The 20,958-nt window shown below is 42.3% G+C and overlaps 1 protein-coding gene across 1 annotated transcript in view; it reads right to left on the bottom strand.

The window, feature by feature from the left end:
* Nucleotides 1-10,787, bottom strand: part of LOC126457461 (uncharacterized) — a 35,975-nt gene extending 25,188 nt beyond the window's left edge. Inside the window, exon 1 of the mRNA XM_050093750.1 lies at nt 10,690-10,787. Coding sequence (XP_049949707.1) covers nt 10,690-10,787 — 98 coding nt within the window. The remainder of the gene's footprint in view (nt 1-10,689) is intronic.
* Nucleotides 10,788-20,958: the final 10,171 nt, after the last annotated feature.

Consider the following 20,958-nt stretch of genomic DNA (forward strand, 5'->3'; position numbering starts at 1 on the left):
AAAAAAATAGGAATAGATAATACAAATATTAAAGAAGAACTAAAAGAAAAATATAGACAAAGACTAACAAAAATACTGAAAACAGAATTGACAGCAAGAAACAAGACCAAAGCTATAAATACTTATGCTATACCAATATTGACCTACTCATTTGGAGTAGTGAAATGGAGTAACACAGACCTAGAAGCACTCAATACACTTACACGATCACAATGCCACAAATATAGAATACATCACATTCAGCAACAGAAAGATTCACATTAAGCAGAAAGGAAGGAGGAAGGGGATTTATTGACATAAAAAACCTACATTATGGACAGGTAGACAATTTAAGAAAATTCTTTCTAGAACGAGCAGAAACTAGCAAAATACACAAATTAGTCACTCGTATAAATACATTGGCTACACCACTGCAATTTCATAACCACTTCTGCAACCCTTTAGATCACATAACATCAACAGATACGAAGAAAGTAAATTGGAAAAAGAAAACACTACATGGCAAGCACCCGTATCATCTAACACAGCCACACAACGATCGAGACGCATCCAACACATGGCTAAGAAAAGGCAATATATACAGTGAGATGGAAGGATTCATGATTGTAGTACAGGATCAAACAATAAACACCAGATACTACAGCAAGCGTATTATTAAAGATCCCAATACCACAACAGATAAATGCAGAATTTGCAAACAACAAATAGAAACAGTAGATCACATCACAAGCGGATGTAGAATACTAGCAAATACAGAATACCCCAGAAGACATGACAATGTAGCAAAAATAATACATCAACAGCTTGCCTTACAACATAAACTTATAAAACAACACGTTCCCACATACAAGTATGCACCACAAAATGTACTGGAGAATGATGAATACAAATTATACTGGAACAGAACCATTATAACAGATAAAACAACGCCACATAACAAACCTGACATCATACTCACCAATAAAAAGAAGAAATTAACACAACTAATCGAAATATCCATACCCAATACAACAAATATACAAAAGAAAACAGGAGAAAAAATTGAAAAATACATCCAACTGGCTGAGGAAGTCAAGGACATGTGGCATCAGGATAAAGTTGACATTATACCAATTATACTATCAACTACAGGAGTCATACCACACAATATCCACCAGCACATCAACACAATACAGCTATATCCAAACATATATATACAACTACAGAAATCCGTAATTATTGATACATGTTCAATTACCCGAAAGTTCCTAAATGCAATATAACATAAACCGTACAGTTAAAAGGAAGTCACGCTTGATCAAGGTCCGCGTCACTTTTCAGTTTTGACCAGACATAACGTCTGAGAAAAGAAAGAAATAATAATGATAGTAATCATTTTCCACATCTAAATAATATGGTTATTAAATGTTAGTGTAACTTTGAAATTGAAATAATTTGTTAATGTGGCTCTCATCCATGATTGATCCCCATGTCATTGTTTTTGTCTATTATTTCTGAAGTATTAAGTAGACTTAAGTTATGAAATCCCTTCTCAGAAGTTATTTAGTAGTTAACAGGACCCAAGTAAACTCCTTTTTATTAAATTCATTCTTAGTAACACTAAGCCTCAGCCGCTGCTGCTGCATGCTGCTGCGAATTGCTGTAAACGACTTGGAAAAAGACAGTCATCTAAAGAGGTGAGGGCAAAACTTAGGGCCAAAACAGAGACAATGAGACACAAGAACATGTCATGTACCCTAATCCAGTAAATTCCGTTGCACAAGCCAGATTCTGTATCACTTGAAAATTCTTATTCAAAAACGCAGACAGATAGCTTAGGTATTTAATGTTACAGGTTCATATTTTCCTGTAGTTTTTCATATTCAAATACGCAGTCAGATAGCTTATCGAAATGTTAGTTTTAACTTCTTCGTGTAACGATCTGTTGAGAGCTTAAATGACAGTGAAGCTGACACTCATACAAAATGCACGAAGTGTTATGCAGTTTAGAGTCCGTTAACTGATAGCTCAAGTTGCTTATCGAGTCCATTTTCACAGAAGAACATTGGCTGTAGCTACGTTACATATTAGTATATGTCCCAAGAGTGAAACACGGTAGGCGTTCGGTGATAATTTGCGCAGCCATACCGTGGTGTTCCATGGGATTCACGGTTACTGTGCAAGTTCACATTACTGCCAAGAATTATTTGACCATTTTGCTGATCAGATCCACCGCATAGTGGAATGTTTGTTCCAAGACGACACGGCCCCTGCTCACACAATTTGCATCGTCAAGGACGGGTTTTGTGAGCACGAGGGTGAATCGTCGCATCTCTCTTAGCCACCAGGCACCACATCTCAATACTACTCCGCTTTTGTGGTCTACTTTTGAGAGGAAGGTGTGTGATCGCTATCGACTTCCATCATGGACATCTGAATTTGCCACTGTTCTGCACGAAGAATAGTATAAGATTCCTTCGCGAACCATACACGATCTGTATTTATCCATTCCGTGACGCCTTCAAGTTGCTTTGAATGCCAGTTTTTTTTCTACACCGTATTAGGCTTTGTAATGTGTTGTATTTGTGGTGTTTCCATATTTTTGCCCGCTCCCAGTATGTACATAGTATGCTCACATATAGCACGATACCTGGTCTCAGGTTTGGTAATTTCCTCTTCACTTATCTATTACAGGACTATCTGTTGACGCCGCGAACAACGCTATTTTAATGCTTGATGGCACCTACAGAACAGGACAGTCACTGTAATAGTGAAAACGTCTGACAAAGAACTGTCATGAAGGTATTATCTAATTTACCGTACTAATGACTCACTTGCGCGGAACTGTCTCCTGGACTGCGAAGTTACCTTTGTAATAAGCACTTTTCTCTTTTAGTAGTCTCGCACTTTTTGATTGTTTAAAGGCTCTTATCATAGTGAACTGTGTAACGTAGCTACAACAAATGTGTAACGTATATGCAGGTAATATGTAACGAAGCTACAACCAATATGTAACTTAGCTACGACAGATATTGCCCAAGTTCGTCTGTGAAAATGGACTCGATGAGCAACCTGAGCTGTCAGTAAACGGAATCTAAATGGAAGTTGGAAACCGTGTGATACAAGACTCATTCGACCAAATGACTCTCTTCCATTGCTCCATAATAAAGGTGTTACGGATACGGCACCACGTTTTCCTGTCTTTGCATAACTGATGTGTAAATTTGGAATTCCACCTCGCCCTGCAGTTCACTGATCACGGAGCTCCCTTCATGTTGTGTAGGAGCCGGCAGGGTTCCCGAATACGACATTCAGTTCTGTAGCTGTCGTCCTGTTATTTCTCATCACAATCCTTTTCATTGACCGTCTGTCACGATCACTCAGCGCACACATCCATCCATGTTGTGAATTACCGGATAATGTTTCTCCGCTTTCCCTGTACGCGGTACAGATCTTCGATAAGCTTCCCATAGAAACGCCAAACACTTCTGTTACCTTGGTTACGAAATCACCCACCATACGAGCACCGACAATTGGTCCATGTTCGCAATTACTTAGCTCCGACACAGTGCACTCACAACCACGCAGAACAATGTTCTGACCACGACTGACAGTTTCAGCATATTGAGGAAATTGCTCAGGTGCCTTCGTCGTCAAACACAACAGCGCAACCCACTAACTCGGCTAGTATCTGCATTTATGTTCAGGCATACATTTCTCGTGTATTTTCGTATTTTTGTCCAACCCCTGTGTATACACTTGCTGATTGCTGTTTCTATGTTAATATGACCTATAACTTTCTGCTGGCAGTAATCAAACGTGCGTAAATCGTTACAGTGCTGAAGCGCTGCAAGAAAAACGTCTGAAAAGCACGCGCGCGGAATCGCAGTTTTGGGGAGAGGGGTTTGGTGCTCGGTTCCTATTTAATCTAGGAACATGGTGTACAAAGTTTTTTTGTTTAGTCCGGGCAAGCTGCCATATACATTAAAGCGCCAAAGAAACTGGTATAGGCATACGTATTAAAATACAGAGATATGTAAACAGGCAGAATACGGCGCTGCGGTCGGCAACGCCTATGTAGATGTATTTGGCGCAATTGTTACACCGGTTACTACTGCTACAATGGCAGGTTATCAGTGAGTGAGTTTGAACGTGGTGTTATAGTCGGCGCACGAACGATGGGACACAGCATCTCCGAGGCAGCTATGAAGTGGGGGTTTTCGCGTAAGACCAGACCATTTCACGAGTGTACCCTGAATATCAGGAATCCAGTAAAAAATCAAATCTCCGACATCGCAGCGGGTGGAAAAAGATTCTGCAAGAACGGGACAGCGACTGAAGAGAATCGTTCAACGTGACAGAAGTACAGTCCTTCCGCAAATATCTGCAGGTTTCAATGCTGGGCCATAAACAAGTGTCAGCGTGTGAACCACTCAACGAAATATCATCGATATAGGCTTTCGGAGTTTTCTGCGGGAAGCAGTTACGTGGCTGATGGGGAGGTTATTGACGCAACAAGACGTTGGCTCCGTCGTCGACCAGTAGAGTGGTACCGTGCGAGCATACAGGCCCTTCCAGTAACGTGGCGTAAGGCCATCGCATTGAACTGATATTGTGTTGAAAAATAAGGTTTTGTACCTAAAAGAGCGAGGAATAATATGGCGTAGTGGAATCCTGAATAAAACCAATATGCTTTCAGAAAAAAAAAAATGTTTTTTATTACTTATCGAACACCCATCGTTCCGTGTTTGATTGAATTATTTGTTTGGAGATTGTTTTTAGTGAAACTTGAAATTTACTTTTGTTCTTTCAGTTTGGAAGCATCGCGCCTAAAAGACCGGTAATATCACTTAAATGCGTTAGTGACCCAGACCAATTCTACTATATCTGTGGGAGCGTGACATGTCAGAGCCAGAAAAGTCATGTTACTTCAGTTATGCAGACAGCCCAGCACCATTATTTTGAGGTGAAGTTAAGTGATCAAGACAAACCGTGTGCACGTCATGTTTACTGCAGTTTCTGTATTTCAAATTTGCCTACCTCGGCTAATAAAAGTGGGCGTTAATTCCTGTTTTCCATCCATATGATTTCGATGGCGACGACTAGTCAGGTACATGATTGCGGTTTCTGCATAGTACATACCGTTCACAAACCTCTGTCATGAAAAAAGAGATTGAAAGTCACATACCCCATCATCACGTCTGGTATCCACGCAGTTCCGCATGGACCTACCTGCCTTTACCGAATCCCCCAGGGGATTACAGACTGGAGGCAGATGTCGATGAAGCCAAAACGGAAAAACATCTGATAAAATACACTATGCTTCAACATCACAGAATCTTGATTTTGCAGCTGAACAAATAGCTCAAGGTGATCTAATTTATTTCATTCGAAACCTAGGTCTTCCAAAATAAAAACTGAGTTTCTAAGTTCTATGAGGAAACAATGTAGTCTTCTACGAGTGAAACCGCTTACTAATCTGTCAATCTACACTACTGGCCATTAAAATTGCTACACCACGAAGATGACGTGCTACAGACGCGAAATGTAACCGACAGAAAGAAGATGCTGTGATATGCAAATGATTAGCTTTCCAGAGCATTCACACAAGGGTGGCGCCGGTGGCGACACATAAACGTGCTGACATGAGGAAAGTTTCCAACCGATTTCTCATACACAAACAGCAGTTGACCGGTGTTGCTGGTGAAACGTTGTTGTGATGCCTCGTGTAAGGAGGAGAACTGCGTACCATCACGTTTCCGACTTTGATAAAGGTCGGATTGTAGCTTATCCTGATTGCGGTTTATCGTATCGCGACGTTGCTGCTCGCGTTGGTCGATATCAAATGACTGTTAGCAGAATATGGAATCGGTGGGTTCAGGGGGGTAATACAGAACGCCGTGCTGGATCCCAACGGCCTCGTATCACTAGCAGTCGAGATGACAGGCATCTTATCCGCATGGCTGTAACGGATCGTGCAGCCACGTCTCGATCCCTGAGTCAACAGATGGGGACGTTTGCAAGACAACAACCATCTCCACGAACAGTTCGACGATGTTTGCAGCAGCATGGACTATCAGCTCGGAGACCATGGCTGAGGTTACCCTTGACGCTGCATCACAGACAGGAGCGCCTGCGATGGTGTACTCAACGACGAACCTGGGTGCACGAATGGCAAAACGTCATTTTTTCGGATGAATCCAGGTTCTGTTTACAGCATCATGATGGTCGCATCCGTATTTGGCGACATCGCGGTGAACGCACATTGGAAGCGTGTATTCGTCATCACCATACTGGCATATCACCCGGCGTGATGGTATGGGGTGCCATTGGTTACACATCTCGGTCACCTCTTGTTCGCACTGACGGCACTTTGAACAGTGGACGTTACATTTCAGATGTGTTACGACCCGTGGCTCTACCCTTCATTCGATCCCTGCGAAACCCTACATTTCTGCAGGATAATGCACGGCCGCATGTTGCAGGAGCTGAAGGGGCCTTTCTGGATACAGAAAATGTTCGACTGCTGCCCTGCCCAGATCTCTCACCAATTGAAAACGTCTGGTCAGTGGTGGCCGAGCAACTGGCTCGTCACAATACGCCAGTCACTACTCTTGATGAACTGTGGCATCGTGTAGAAGCTGCATGGGCAGCTGTACGTGTACACTCCATCCAAGCTCTGTTTGACTCAATGCCCAGGCGTATCAAGGCCGTTATTACGGCCAGAGGTGGTTGTTCTGGGTACTGATTTCTCAGGATCTATGCGCCCAAACTGCGCGAAAATGTATACACATGTCAGTTCTAGTATCATATATTTGTCCAATGAATACCCGTTTACCATCTGCATTTCATCTTGGTGTAGCAATTTTAATGGCCAGTAGTGTACAACACATGGGAGAAAGATTTATTTCAATTTTTTAAAAGGAGACTAACTAAAATGTATGTTTCGACGTGAATGGTTTGATGAAGCTTTGAATGTAGTACAGGGACGAGATGGATGAGGCTGTTCGTAGATGCATCACAGCTTATTTTGAAAGCTGTGTTGCTACATAATAGGAATTGATGCATTTAGTTCCTGTAGGTATGCTACCCATATAAAGGAGACAAATGCCAATGTGAATCTTTTTTCTGGAGCCAACTACGTAGAAAAACCACAGCTGACAGATATGTGGAGACGTCAGAGTGACTGCAGTATTGGTGGGCATCCAGGTGGGATGCACAAAATACTGCTGTTTGCTGTGTGAGAGGGGCAGTCGGGATCGATTTGCAGACACTGGTCTCATGGGAAACTCTGCGTCCCGGATATAAGAACGTTCAGCACAGTCCGCTGGTAGATTGAAATAAAATTATTCTGCCGCCCTTATATATCAAACTCAGCCTCAAGAAGAACTTTGTAAAGGGAGTGAACAATGATGGAGACGCTTCCAAGTGCGTGAAAGACAAATTTCCACAGCTGAGTGAGATGAAATGGAAGGAAGGATTCTACATTGTTCCTGAAATTTGTAAAATTGTCATGGATCAAAACATTGCCTTAGTCCTCCAGGGCAATGAGAAGCAAGCTTGGGAATCCTTTAAAATGACGTGTTGGGTAACATGTGGGCTGCAAATTATGCTGGAATTCAATATGGTGTTAGCCTTGATAACTGTTTCCACTCTCGCAGGCATACGTTCAGTCAGGCGCGGATTGCTGCACTGAGGAGAGGTATCGGTGAGGCCTGGCACAAAGTCGGCGTTCCAAAACATCCCAAAGGTGTTCTATAGGATTCAGATCAGGACTCTGTGCAGGCCAGTCCATTACATGGATGTTATTGTCGTGTAACCACACAGACACAGGCCGTGCATTATGAATAGGTGCTCTATCGTGTTGAAAGATGTAATCGCCATCCCCGAATTGCTCTGCAACAGTGGGAAGCAAGAAGATGCTTAAAACATCAATATAGGCTTGTGCTGTGATAGTGCCACGCAAAACGACTAGGGCTGCAAGCCCCCTTCACGAAAAACACGACCACACCGTAACACCATCGCCTCCGAATTTTACTGTTGGAACTACACACGCTGGCAGATGAAATTCACCGAGCATTCGCCATACCCACACCCTGACATCGGATCGCCACATCGTGCACTGTGACTCGTCACTCCACACAACGTTTTTCCACTGTTCAATAGTCCAATGTTTTCGCACATTACACCAAGGGAGGCGTCGTTTGACATTTACGGGCGTGATGTGTGGCTTATGAGCAGCCGCTCGACCATGAAATCCGAGTTGTCTCACCACCCGCCTGACTGTCATAATACTTGATGTGGATCCTGATGCAGTCCTGTGTGATGGCCTGGACAGATGTCTGCGTATTACACATTACGACCCTCTTCAACTGTCGGCGGTCTGTGTCAGTCAACAGACGAGGCCGGCCTGTACGCTTTTGTACTGCACGTGTCCCTTCACGTTTCCACTTCACTATCACATCGGAAACAGTGGACCTAGGGATGTTTAGGAGTGTGGAAATCTCACGTACAGAGGTATGACCCAAGTGACACCCAATCATCTGACCACGTTCGAAGTCTGTGAGTTCCGCGGAGCACCCCGTTCTGCTCTCTCACGATGTCTAAGGACTACTTAGGTAGCTGATATGGAGTACTTGGCATTAGGTGGCAGCACAATGCACCTAATATGAAAAACGTATATTTTTGGGGGTGTCCGGATACTTTTGATCACCCAGTGTATCAGTGTCGGTGGAGTTGTTCTCTGATTACATATTTCGGTTGGATATTGTTTGGAGATGCGCAAGAAAAGGATCACGGTAGACAAGCATAGACACAGCGTCCTCTCCTACAGGAGTACACGTCTGTGTTTGATGTATTGTTTTGTATTCATATACAAGATCGTTATAGTTAAAGTGCAGCTATTCACGGAAGTCCGTCATGGGCTGTAATCATCGCATGACAGTGAAACTTGGTAGATGTGTTAATGCGTTACTGCGGAACCGATTTACACTGTGAAAAAAAAAGTTTCAATTGTGTCCAACAGGTGCAAATCTGGCTCTGTCAATGCAAGAGCGATGTATAGAAATGTTCCGATATCTAACGGATTAGGAACGTTCCGATATCTAACGGATTAGGAACGAGACGTCGGCAGGAAAGGTCAAACAAGTGAGTAACGTATACTGCTAATTTTATTAGTAATTGCGGCTTACAGAATTTTTTCAATATGAGCATCAGAGACGTGATTAACTGTTTCCTGCAGTACTTCCTGTGGAATCTGAGCAACGTGTTCCTGTACACTCCCCAACAGATCAGATAGAGACCGAATTTTTCCGTAGTAAACGCGTTATTGTAGGTATTCCCAAAGCCAAAAGTCACATGGATTGAGATCAGGTCATTTTGCAGGCCCTGTAACTGGAAAAGCTCTGGAGATAAGACGTTCCTGGAAGCAAATCGTTAATTGGGCGAGCGACATCTGGTGCTGCCCTACCTTGCGTGAAAACAGTCGCTTTCACACATGTGCACTCTTACAAAGCAGGAATGATACACTTGTAGGAGGAAGCCTCGATAACGTGAAAACGTCACAGTAAACATGACAGGATCTCTGGATGTGTTCTCTTCAAAGAAGAGCGGACTTAGAATACAAATGCTTGTGAAATCGCACGACTCAGTCATATACGGCGAATGCAATGGCTCTTCGTGCACAGTATACGCTTTAACAGTACCATAAATTTGGTGGTTCTATGTATTCACTACACCCTGTACAGTAAAATATGCCTCATCACTCCGTAGAATATTGCCCGGCCACATGTCATCAAGTGCGATCCATGTCAGAAATCGAAGAGCAAATCCAGAACGTTGCTGCGGATCTTGTAAGGGTACCAGTGTAAAATAGACGGGGGGTGGACAATTCTCGTGACACTGTACGAGCACTAGCACTACTCGGGGCACGCGCTGCATGGTCAGTTATACTACATCAAGCTCAACCTTGTTTTCTAATTTCATTATCATTATTTAAACCACATAAAACTATTTAAAGACACTGGGCGTCTTCTCAGAACTTTTAGTCAGCGATACTCTCTCAGTGCAGCACTGTAATTGCTGCCGTTCACATAAAGCAGTTTCACTAACCGCGCCCGGTCTGACTTCTCGATAACCATAATGTTTACTCACGTTACGGCTTCTCAAATGAAAGCGTCGGTGTTATACCGTCATACATATAGAGTGCAGCGCCGGATTTGCACATGGTGGCCAAAAGTTGAACTATTTTTTTCAGCGTAAATAGTTTCCGCAATAATGCATTAGAATATATAGCAAGTTCCGCTGCCGTATGATAATTACAGCCCGCACTGGCCCACTGTGAGCAGCTGCACTTCATATTATAACCACGCGCTATGTTTGTGTAGTCCAGTATAGTTTGTTTCGATCTTATTTTCATATTTAAAAGTTACGTTCAGACACTTTGTACTAGTTTTATATGATACTGTTAAGTGTTGCGGCTCACTGACACACTATTATTGTGTTTCTCCAAAACGAGAGCTGATAAAAAGCTGGTAGAAGATTCTTATTCTACAGCTCCAAATTAGTAGAGTTCTACATCTTTCATTCAGGTAATATAAAAGAAAAATTCGCAATTAGCCAGGAACACCGCATAGTGAGCTCGTGTTGGATGTAAAACTATTGAGACAGTTCAGGTGTGAGCGCGTGCTGCGGGTCGCTGTGGCGGAGTACCTGATGGATCGCATGAGCATGCGGTAGGGCGAGCGCGCCGCAGCCGCCGCCGCTGCAGGGCCGGCGCAGTCCTCCTCGGCGACCGCCGGCAGCGACATCCCGGACACCACTGGCCGGGCAGGGCAGCGACGGCTTCCTGCAGCCGGCAAGCCGCTTCCTGCCAGCGCTCTGGGAAACTCCCGTCACCGGCTCTGCACGTGCTACCCGAGTCGTCCGTGTTTGGAACCTCTCAGCAGGTATCTTCGATGGTCGGAACGTCTGAAGATCTCCACCGATCATTCACTCGCTATCTTCGTGCAGCATCAACGTGAAGCTGCTGCTATTCACCGCAACTGTACTGGTAGCAGAAGTGTTGGTTTGGGCATGGCGTCAAAATGAGAGATCATCTGAGTGGTAGCTTTTGAAAACCCCACGATACGAGGGGGCTTAGTAACTGATGCAACACATTCTTTTTTCTGAAAGTACGTTGGTTTTACTCAGGATTCCAAAACACCATATAATTCCACACTCTTTTGGCTACAAAACCCCATTTTTCAAAACAATCACTCTTCACTGCGACAGCCTTACACCACCTTACTGAAAGGGCCTGTATGCCCGCTGGTTGACGTCGGAGCGAAGGTCTTGCTGCATCAATAATCTCCCCATCATCTACGCACTGTTTCCGCGGAGTGCGTCCTTCAGTGAGCCAACCAGATGGAAGATGGAAGGTGCGGGTTCTGGGCTGTAAGGTGGACTGGGAACCCAGCGCGCATGCCCCTTTGAGTACAGCAACTGTTCGACGAGTGTGTCAGCACTGCCAATAGAGACGACCTGTTGTTTAACGGGGTGGTAGATTGTGATCTACCGGTCGCCTCGAATGAGAGTGTCCGCACGTTCCAGCCTTGCAGGAGTCACAGCTGAGTGCGGCCGGTTGGCACGCAGGAAATCGGACAGGTTTGCACGTCATTACTGCGATGATGGCAGATGCGTCGCCCAATGACTCACCATGCTTTAGTTCACTGCCAGCCCTCCGTAGACATTCTGCAGGCGCCTATGAATATCTGCGATGCTGTGGTTTTCCTCCAAAAGAAAATGGCAGCGCTCTGCGTGAAACACATCTCCTTTACAGATGCCGTTTTGGAGGCTAGGTATATCACCACACATAGGAACTTTATGAAACTAAAGGGCTGAATAGGGAACATTCCACGATGTCCCACAAGAAATTCAGCACTTTTTCAACCGAAATTAACCGAGAAAAAAATGTGTTGCATTACTCATTCAACGCTCGTCGTACTATGGTAAGAGAGTTGCCTTATCTGCCTACTGCTGGGATCGTTTACATGGTATTTCGGTCAAAATCGCTGTATTGTTTATTAGTGACGTTAAATCACCTGCAGTGTTACTGGACGAGATACGATAAGCAGGGGTGAGTTTTCTGGAACTATAGGTAATATCCGAATTAAATTTACTGAAGATGCCTTTATGTAAAAGGAAAAACGAATAAACTACATTGCAGCAAGAAAACACGTTAAAATCAATAAAGCGAATATAAAAGTGCCTGTTGGGTGCCTGGTCGAACATTTGTCCCCAGTTGCCATAAGAACTTCCCCTCTACCACCCCCACCTCGCCGTGGCCCCGTCCTATCATTACTTCACAACGTAACCAAACTAGTAATTCCCGTTTCACCCTTGCGAAAAAAAGGGTAAATTAACTGTGATGTTTAGATGACACTGTATCCAGTTTTATATGATAGAGAAATTTTTGTAAACACTACCTTTTTATACTGTAGTTGGGCTCATCTGTGTGGTCTCAAATCTCATAGTTAGAAAGAGAAAAAAAATATTTTCTGCTCTAGAAAAAGGAAGAAAATTCAGAAATTTTACTGTCGCAGAAACAGCCTGCTTGAGAAGTAGGTATCTTCTCGAATTCTATGGAATGGAACACAGTGGAGTATCCTGTCATACAGTTATGAATTCTGCAAACCAGCTGGAATGGCTGTAAGGATGTGTGTCAGACTGAAGTGGCAAGAACCGTCTTGGTTCCATTCTAGTTCAATTTGAGCGTAATCTTGGGAATTTCCCCCACTCATTTATTTGAATATTGCTTAACATTTTACAGATGAATTAGTTTTATGTTGTTATGACTTGTCGCGTTTGAAGTATGAAGAAGGAGCCATACCTCCCTAAATATTGGTTTGCGTGAAAAATGGGAGATAACTTTATAGTTTACTTTTACCATTATCTGTACGTCGTTTCAGTTTCTGTGCACATCGAAAAGTCGCCCTGTATAATTTTCTTTGTGTGTGTGTGTGTGTGTGTGTGTGTGTGTGTGTGTGTGTGTGTCCTGCTGCCTACATAATATTTCCCAGATAATCACAGGTCAGAAATGCACCGTCGAGGAACTACGGCCGTAAAAATACAGCCACATCGGCGACAAGTGCATTGAAGTGTGGGAATGTGAACCAACTTGCCCGGCTAATACCTGTATGGTAATGTAAGCAGTGACTAAATTAACAGAAGTTAATGGCTTCAACTGAACAATCAAAGAAATATGAACTTTAAATTCCTATGCGTGACTGGTTACGTAAGACGCAAAGTTGCTGTGATGTTAAGTGACTAATGCATGACTATTAAATCAGCTAGGCTAAACGTATTGGAATGCCATTACTTTGTTAAGTAATAAGCTATAATGCAGAAATACTACTGCAGAAAACTGAAGTTGTAAGATGTTATTCAATGAAAACTAAAGGCTACATTTTTTTTTTTTTTTAATTTCGTTTATATGCAGAGAGCACGTTGGAAAAGAAAACGTACATTAATTTTCAAACATTGTTTTTTTTAAAAAATTTTTACATCAAATATTGCAAACACGAGCGCTGTGCAACACACGCCATCAAATGCAATGCAGCACAACCACCACAGCGTGACATATCAGCAGGTTAGTTGGACAAAAGCGCACTGCTGAACACTCGTCCTCTTACCGGACGAACTTCTGCGCTCTTGCCACGCATTGGCTCTGATTTTGCGGACGTAGCTCCACTATGGTGCAATACCTACCTGTGTATATTTGGGAAGTTTTACTCTAACCTTATAATCATGTTGTTTTTCTCCAAATATTTTCGTAGATAGAAAAACGTTTCGCTTCTTAAGGAATTGTGAACTCATGCAAGGGCGTGCACAAAAGTAATGCCTCGAATTTTTTTGTGAAAACAACTCAAGCATTTAAAATAAAACAAACCTAATTAACATTCTGTGTGTTTATTCCTTACACCTACATACTTATTTCTCAACATAATCACTCTGACGAGGAACACAATTCTCTCAACGAAAGACAAGTTTGTTGATACCGTCACTGTAGAGTGTTTGTTGACGGAGCCACAACCTTGCCTTTGCTTGCATCATCATTATCGAAGTCGAATCCTCGAAGGTGTTCTTTAAGTTTTGGAAACACGAAAATTGGATGTGGCCAAATCGGGACTGTATGGAGGATGGTCGATGACAGTAAACCAAAGGCATCGGATTGTTGCAGATGCCGCAGCGCTCGCGTGTGGCCTGGCGTTGTCGTGCTGAAAGAGAGGCTGCTCGATGTGTGGACGAACTCTTCGAATTGAAAACTCAATTACAGCTCGCTGTTTCTCACGCACGGACATTTTTAAGTTACGCACTGCCACGTTAGACGCTTCAATTCTGAGTCCTCTAGCGGCAGGGGGCTGCAAATGTGTAGTCGTGAAGAATAAATATGTTGAATGTTAATAACGCTTGTTTTATTTCGAACGCTTTATAGAGATTTACATAAAAAATTCGGGGGCATTACTTTTCAGCACGCCCTCGTACTTTATTTAGTTGTGTTCCAGAGAATTATAGCAACGAGGTATTTTTAAATAAAATTTTAAATAAATGTTAAATAAACTCCACTACCAGTCTCAGTTGAAGATATTTTTTATTTAAATCGCGAAAAATTTCGGTCATATGCCATGTAAATAAATGTCGTCTGACTTATTACTTTGTAAATTGTAGCGAAAAATTATACCTGAAACATCGTGTATATGATGCTAACATTATTATGTCTTTTCCATTAGTTAGTTCGTACAGTATGGAATGGTGTAAAACTCAAACCTTAAATAAATAAATAATTTCTTCATATTGTGAAATAGTTGCAGGGCTTTACTTTTCTGATTCAACTCTCACAATCACTTTGAAACTTAATGAAAACTTGAAGATAAGTATTATGCTTTGAATGTCATTTTATTTTTTTATTTTTGTTGCCTTACTTTTACGAACATAAAAATGTATTAAAAATGTAATTTGTAAAAAGAAAGTTATTCACATTTTGCAGAGGGACTGTAAATTGTGTAACTGTCTCTGTAGGGAGACGGTGCAGACACTGTAGTGGAAGCCGGCCGGTGTGGCCGAGCGGTCCTAGGCGCGTCAGTCTGGAACCGCGCGACCGCTACGGTCGCAGGTTCGAATCCTGCCTCGGGCATGGATGTGTGTGATGTCCTTAGGTTAGTTAGGTTTAGGTAGTTCTAAGTTCTAGGGGACTGATGACCACAGCAGTTAAGTCCCACAGTGCTCAGAGCCATTTGAACCACTCTAGTGGAGGCGCAGCGCGCTCAGACACGGCGTTCTCAGAGTTTCGACGTCCTCCCTTCTGGGCTGCGCTGCAGGTCTTGGTATCGCCGCAGCTGCGGCGTCATCCGTGTGAGAGGGCGGTTGCGCGTAGAGCCACAACCCACTGCACATACATATATACGAGCCCGCCACACCAAGATATACATCTAGAGTTTCGTAAACGTCTCACATTACTGAAACGAGCTGTCCGTCCGATGCCACTACGCAAATATCAAACGCTGTCTCGTACAGTTACTACGCATAATTTTATAAATACAGAGTTAATGAATCAAACCTTTTAAGCAGCCATTGCGTCGTCCTCATTGTGAAGCTCCCTTACTGGTTACAAGACCTCATTTCGCGTCCAGGTGTGGTGTGACGGGGCGGGGGGGAGGAGGGGGGCGGAAGGGGAGCGTACTTGCCTCGTACCAGAAGCACCCCCCCCCCCCCCCCCCCCGCACCTTACTCTTCTTCTCCTAATATCAAGGCCGGCCGGAGTGGCCGAGCGGCTCTAGGCGCTACAGTCTGGAACCGCGCGACCGCTACGGTTGCAGGTTCGAATCCTGCCTCGGGCATGGATGTGTGTGACATCCATAGGTTAGTTAGGCTTAAGTAGTTCTAAGTTCTAGGGCACTGATGACCTCAGATGTTAAGTCCCATAGTGCTCAGAGCCATTTGAACCATTTTGAACCTAATATCAAAATTTATTAATTCAGTGGCAAAGTGAACAGTTATCGGCCAGGCACAAACATGACGCTGATATTATAGACGTTCCTCTTATATTGGCACGTGTTTACAAATCATGTAATTTAAGCGCCAACTACATCTGAGGATTGATTTTGTTTGCCCTGCTTTTGCAGCTACTTTTGTATGTTCCGTTTACATGAATAAATTGGAATATTGTGTCAACATATTTCTTTTTATTTTGTTCAGTTTATCGACTACATAAATTCATGCAAAGATGATAAAAATTTGCAACAAATCTTCCTGAACTGTTGACAAATTAAGAAATACATGTCTAAAGTCAAACGCAGCAATACTTCTTTGATAGGCAGTTCAAGTGAAAGGTGCCCTAACTGTAACGGCAGATTGAAACATCGACAATGTGTACTACTTGGTGATCAAAGATGTGTGAAATAATTACGCCACAGGCTTCTATCAAGAAAGAGTACGGTACATTCTGCATGAAGAAATCACTCTGAGACAGCTCGGTACAAGAGGAGTGTCACACTTGTTGAATTAAGACCAAAGCAAATGCAAAACCAATCAATGGACGGACTGAAAATATAATCCAACAGAATTTGTCCGATGACGCTTCACGTCAGAAACGAAACAGCGAGGAAAGCAGTGAGTGAAAGCTTGTAGCTTTGCAACAAAGACAGGAAATCGATCTCATCTACCATCTGTGGCCGGTACTCTCGGGAACAAGAGGTGGCCTTCTTATTGATGACCTTTTAAAGGTTATAACAATTGATTGTCATTATCACACCGATCCCATGGACCAAGTGATGAAAAAAGTACGCAAGGAAATTGAAAGTAAATCTTATCACCGTAGTACATTTGCCCTCAAGGGTGTGTTTGTAATCGGAAAACTGAGATATATTCGGTACACATCGATGGAGCATCCAGCATATTTAGACTTGGGCCCCTATGACTTCCACCTACTAACACTTGTAAAGAATTTTGTGACTCGGAAATATTTGGTGGGTTTTCGTCAGACCTTACAGTGAAACGTTCGTCAAAGTGCATCGACCTGCCTACAAGAAGGGCAGGAGAATTGATCAACAAAACTGCCGTCCAGTATCCTTGACATCGATTTGTTCTACAATCTTAGAATATTTTCTGAGTTCAAACACAATGACGTGTCTTGAAGAGAATGACCTCCTCAGTGCCAACCAGCATGGTTATCGAAAACATTGATCGTGTAAAACCCAACTCTCACTTTTCTCACATGACATACTGAAAGTTTTGGATCAAGGCAACCAGGTATATGCAGTGTTTCTTTACTTCCGAAAAGCATTTGACTCAGTACCTCATCTACGTTTATTGTCAATAGTACGATCATATGGGATATCAATTAAAATATGTGATTGGATTGAGGACTTTCTGTTAGGGAGGACACAGCGTGTTATCTTGGATGGAAAGTCATCGTTACATATAGAAGTAACGTAGATTATGCCCCGGGGAAATGTGTAGGGACCCTTGCTGTTCATCTTATTTATTTATGATCTTGCAGACAATATTACTATCACATCAGGCTTTTTGCAGATGATGCAGTTGTCTATAATGAAGTACTATCTGAAAGAAGCTGCATAAATATTCAATCAGATCTTGATAAGATTTAAAAGTGGTGCAGAGATTGGTAACTTGCTTTAAATCTCCAGAAATGTAAAATTTTGCACTTCACAAAACTAAGAAATGTAGTGTCCTATGACAATAATAATAATGAATCACTGCTGGAATCAGCCAACTCGTAAAAATACCTGGGTGTAACACTTTGTAGGGATATCAAATCGAATTGTCGCATAGGTTCAGTCATGGGTGAAGCGGGTGGTAAACGTCGGTGTATTGATAGAATACTGGGAAAGTGCAGTCAATCTACAAAGGAGATTGCTAACCAGTCACTCATGCGACCGGTTCAAGAATATTGCTCAAGTGTATGGGACCTGTACCAGAGAGGACTAAGAGGGGATATTGAACGTGTACAGAGAAGGGCAACACGAATGCTCACATGTTTGTTGTATCCAAGAGAGAATGTCATAGAGATACTGAAGGAACTGAACTGGAAGATTCTTGAAGACAGACGTAAGCTATTCCGAGAACGCCCACTAACCAAGTTTCAAGAAGCAGCTTTTAATGATGACTCTAGGGATATATTACAGTCTCCTACCTATCGCTGACACAGGGGTCGTGAGGATAAGATTAGAATAATTACTGCATGCACAGAAGCATTCAAAAAATCATTCTTTCCTCGCTCTATACGTGAATGGAACGAGAAGAAATCTTAATAACTGGTACAATGGGACGTACCCTCTGCCACGCACCTCACGCTAGATTGCAGGGTATAGATTTAAATGTTTATGTACACCTAGAGGCGATTAACTGAAAAAGAAGTGAAGTTTTGACATAGAGAACAGTCTCTGTGTCAAACGAAAAATGTTTCATCTTATTTTCATGCTCTGCGCGTATCACAATGCAGCTGCCGTAAGATTAATGAATATGACCTTAACGTTTCATCACTACGATTTACTAATATGATGGCATTTGGAGAAAGAAAGACTATAGCATTACATATCGCAAATTTAACCACCTTTTTGTGTATTAGAGGTACTGGCGAACAATAAAAAGTTTTAAAAACAAATTGAAATTATTTCTGCTTGCCAGCTTACCTTGCTCTAAAGATTACTTTCTAAATAGATAATATCTGTATGTGATCGGGACAAAATAATTACACTTATTTGTAGAGCAAGATTAAATTAAAAATCCACTTATGTAAATGGGCAGTATGTAGCCATAGTTTCACTGAGAACAGTGTTTGATGTGTAACCCTACTGACAAGTTCCATATCGTACCAAGTTGTCCCGTTTATTATCGACGAATGAAGTAAACAGCTAACAGAGGTCCACGTATCATTGACACCGTTTTGATAACACTGTTTAGTTTACCAAAAGGCCCCAGGCCATTTTGGTTCTTCTACTTATATTTTAATTTCCATGCTATCGACGTCTTTGATTGCTCCAAATACAAAAATTCGTCAGCTGGTTGTATCACATTCTTGTTAACTGACGCATATGTTCTTTAGTGTACTAACATTGATTGAAGCAGTGCCTTTGTTTTTCAATTACTGTTAAGGCAGATATTGACGAAATTGCGTCAAAAAATTTTTCTCAAAGTCTGTGAATCTATGAATTCGTTCTTTAATTTCATTTATGAGTTACAGTGGTCTAGTGCGCTGTACCACTTTTAATGCAAGGTTGTTACAACACTTGATTATATCTATTCTTTGTCCTGTGCAACTACTAATGATTAAGTGACTGTCTTGTACATTACGGAAAAGAAGCCAATGAGTCTACAGATTTTTTTCCATTGTTTGTCTCCTTTCTTACTTAGGAGAACAGTTAAAACTATCGTTCCAGTTTTGGGCAAGTGACATAATTGGATAGGATTTTGTATGTAATATTGAGGTTGAACGGAATGGTGCTACAAAAGTACTAACTGCCCCTCACATAATGAGAGCTTAGAATCAGATTTAGAAATAGATGCACACAAGAGAGTCATTCTGAGATGTTACTCGACCGACTGTCTCCAACACCGGCAGCCCGCTTTGTTACCATGTGTGAAATTGCGTTCCTTCGCAGCAGTGGACGTCATACTATCGAACCTCGCCACATCATCGGTAGGCCAGCCTCCTCTCATATGATATACGGATTTTTTTTGAAACACATCGTTTCTATACGCCTTTTAGCACCTTGGAAAGCCTTAGCGAGTGATAAACGATAGTTGACTGACAGGGCACAGCATATATGCCGAGATAACGATACAGCTGCACGTTGCATGAATCACAGACAACACAGTACAATGACCAGAATGAAGTAGCCTACGTTGTCGCCTTACCAGTATCGGCGCCTGACCGCAAGTTTTGATACTGACTGTACTAACAACGCAAATCCAGTCCTACAGCACACAGTCTAACATCATTCCTATGAAGTTGGGTAGCCATAAGCTAAATATTTTTCCGTCTACACTGGCTCGTGTACAGAAAGTTTAATTATTATCATTGTGTGCTTGAGGACGATGATCTTCTCTCTCTTAGGAGCGAAATGCACACTTTCTTACTGTATCTCCTTCCTTGCTTTATGGTGTTTTACAGATTTACTCATCCAGACTTACTTTTTTTTCAGGTAATCGGATGGGAAAGTAGATGAGAAGTAATAAACGTGATGTAGGGGGCACCTTTAACTAACACCAGCCGCTGTCTTTAAAAAGGGGTAAGAATAAGCAATCCAAGTACGACAATTTATACGCCGTTCTTAAAACAGTCGATTTACACTTCTTTCATACTGACGATGCACTTCGTACCTCGGCATTGAGACTGTTAAGCTACACTATCATTTTGAAACGAACAGTTTAACAAGTGTCATTGTATTATCCCTGTAGGGTTTATCTGCCCATTTTGGGTGCTTCTAGCCGCAGATTAACATTATTTTCAGGGTTCATGAGCCATGCTTTCTGTAGAAACCGCAGCTACACATTTTTTTCAGCCGTTTTATTGGCTTTAATCAGCAGTGTGTCGGGCCTGGCAGTCTACCGGTAAAGCGGATTCTTGGAAACGGAAAGATCACGTGATCGTATCCAGGGCGGACTACGGAATTTTCAGTCCGCTCTTCAACCTATCATTCGACTATCAATGATATGGAGATTCGCCAAAAACGACACATGTTTCGAATGCCACGTTACACTCTAGGGTCCCTTTCCGAGTAGGATTACTGAGGTAGGGTAGGTACAGGCAAGTCGCTGACGTGGCGTCCGATTGAAAGACTTGCACAACAAAATAATAATTATTATTATTACTATCATTATTATTATTATTATTATTATTATTATTGTTATCATAACATCATCAACGAACTTCCAAATCTAAATTTATTTTTGAGCCCTAGATTTATGTCAGGGAGAAGT

The sequence above is a fragment of the Schistocerca serialis genome, chromosome 2 (genome assembly GCF_023864345.2).
Source record: "Schistocerca serialis cubense isolate TAMUIC-IGC-003099 chromosome 2, iqSchSeri2.2, whole genome shotgun sequence".
In the NCBI taxonomy this organism is placed as follows: domain Eukaryota; kingdom Metazoa; phylum Arthropoda; class Insecta; order Orthoptera; family Acrididae; genus Schistocerca; species Schistocerca serialis.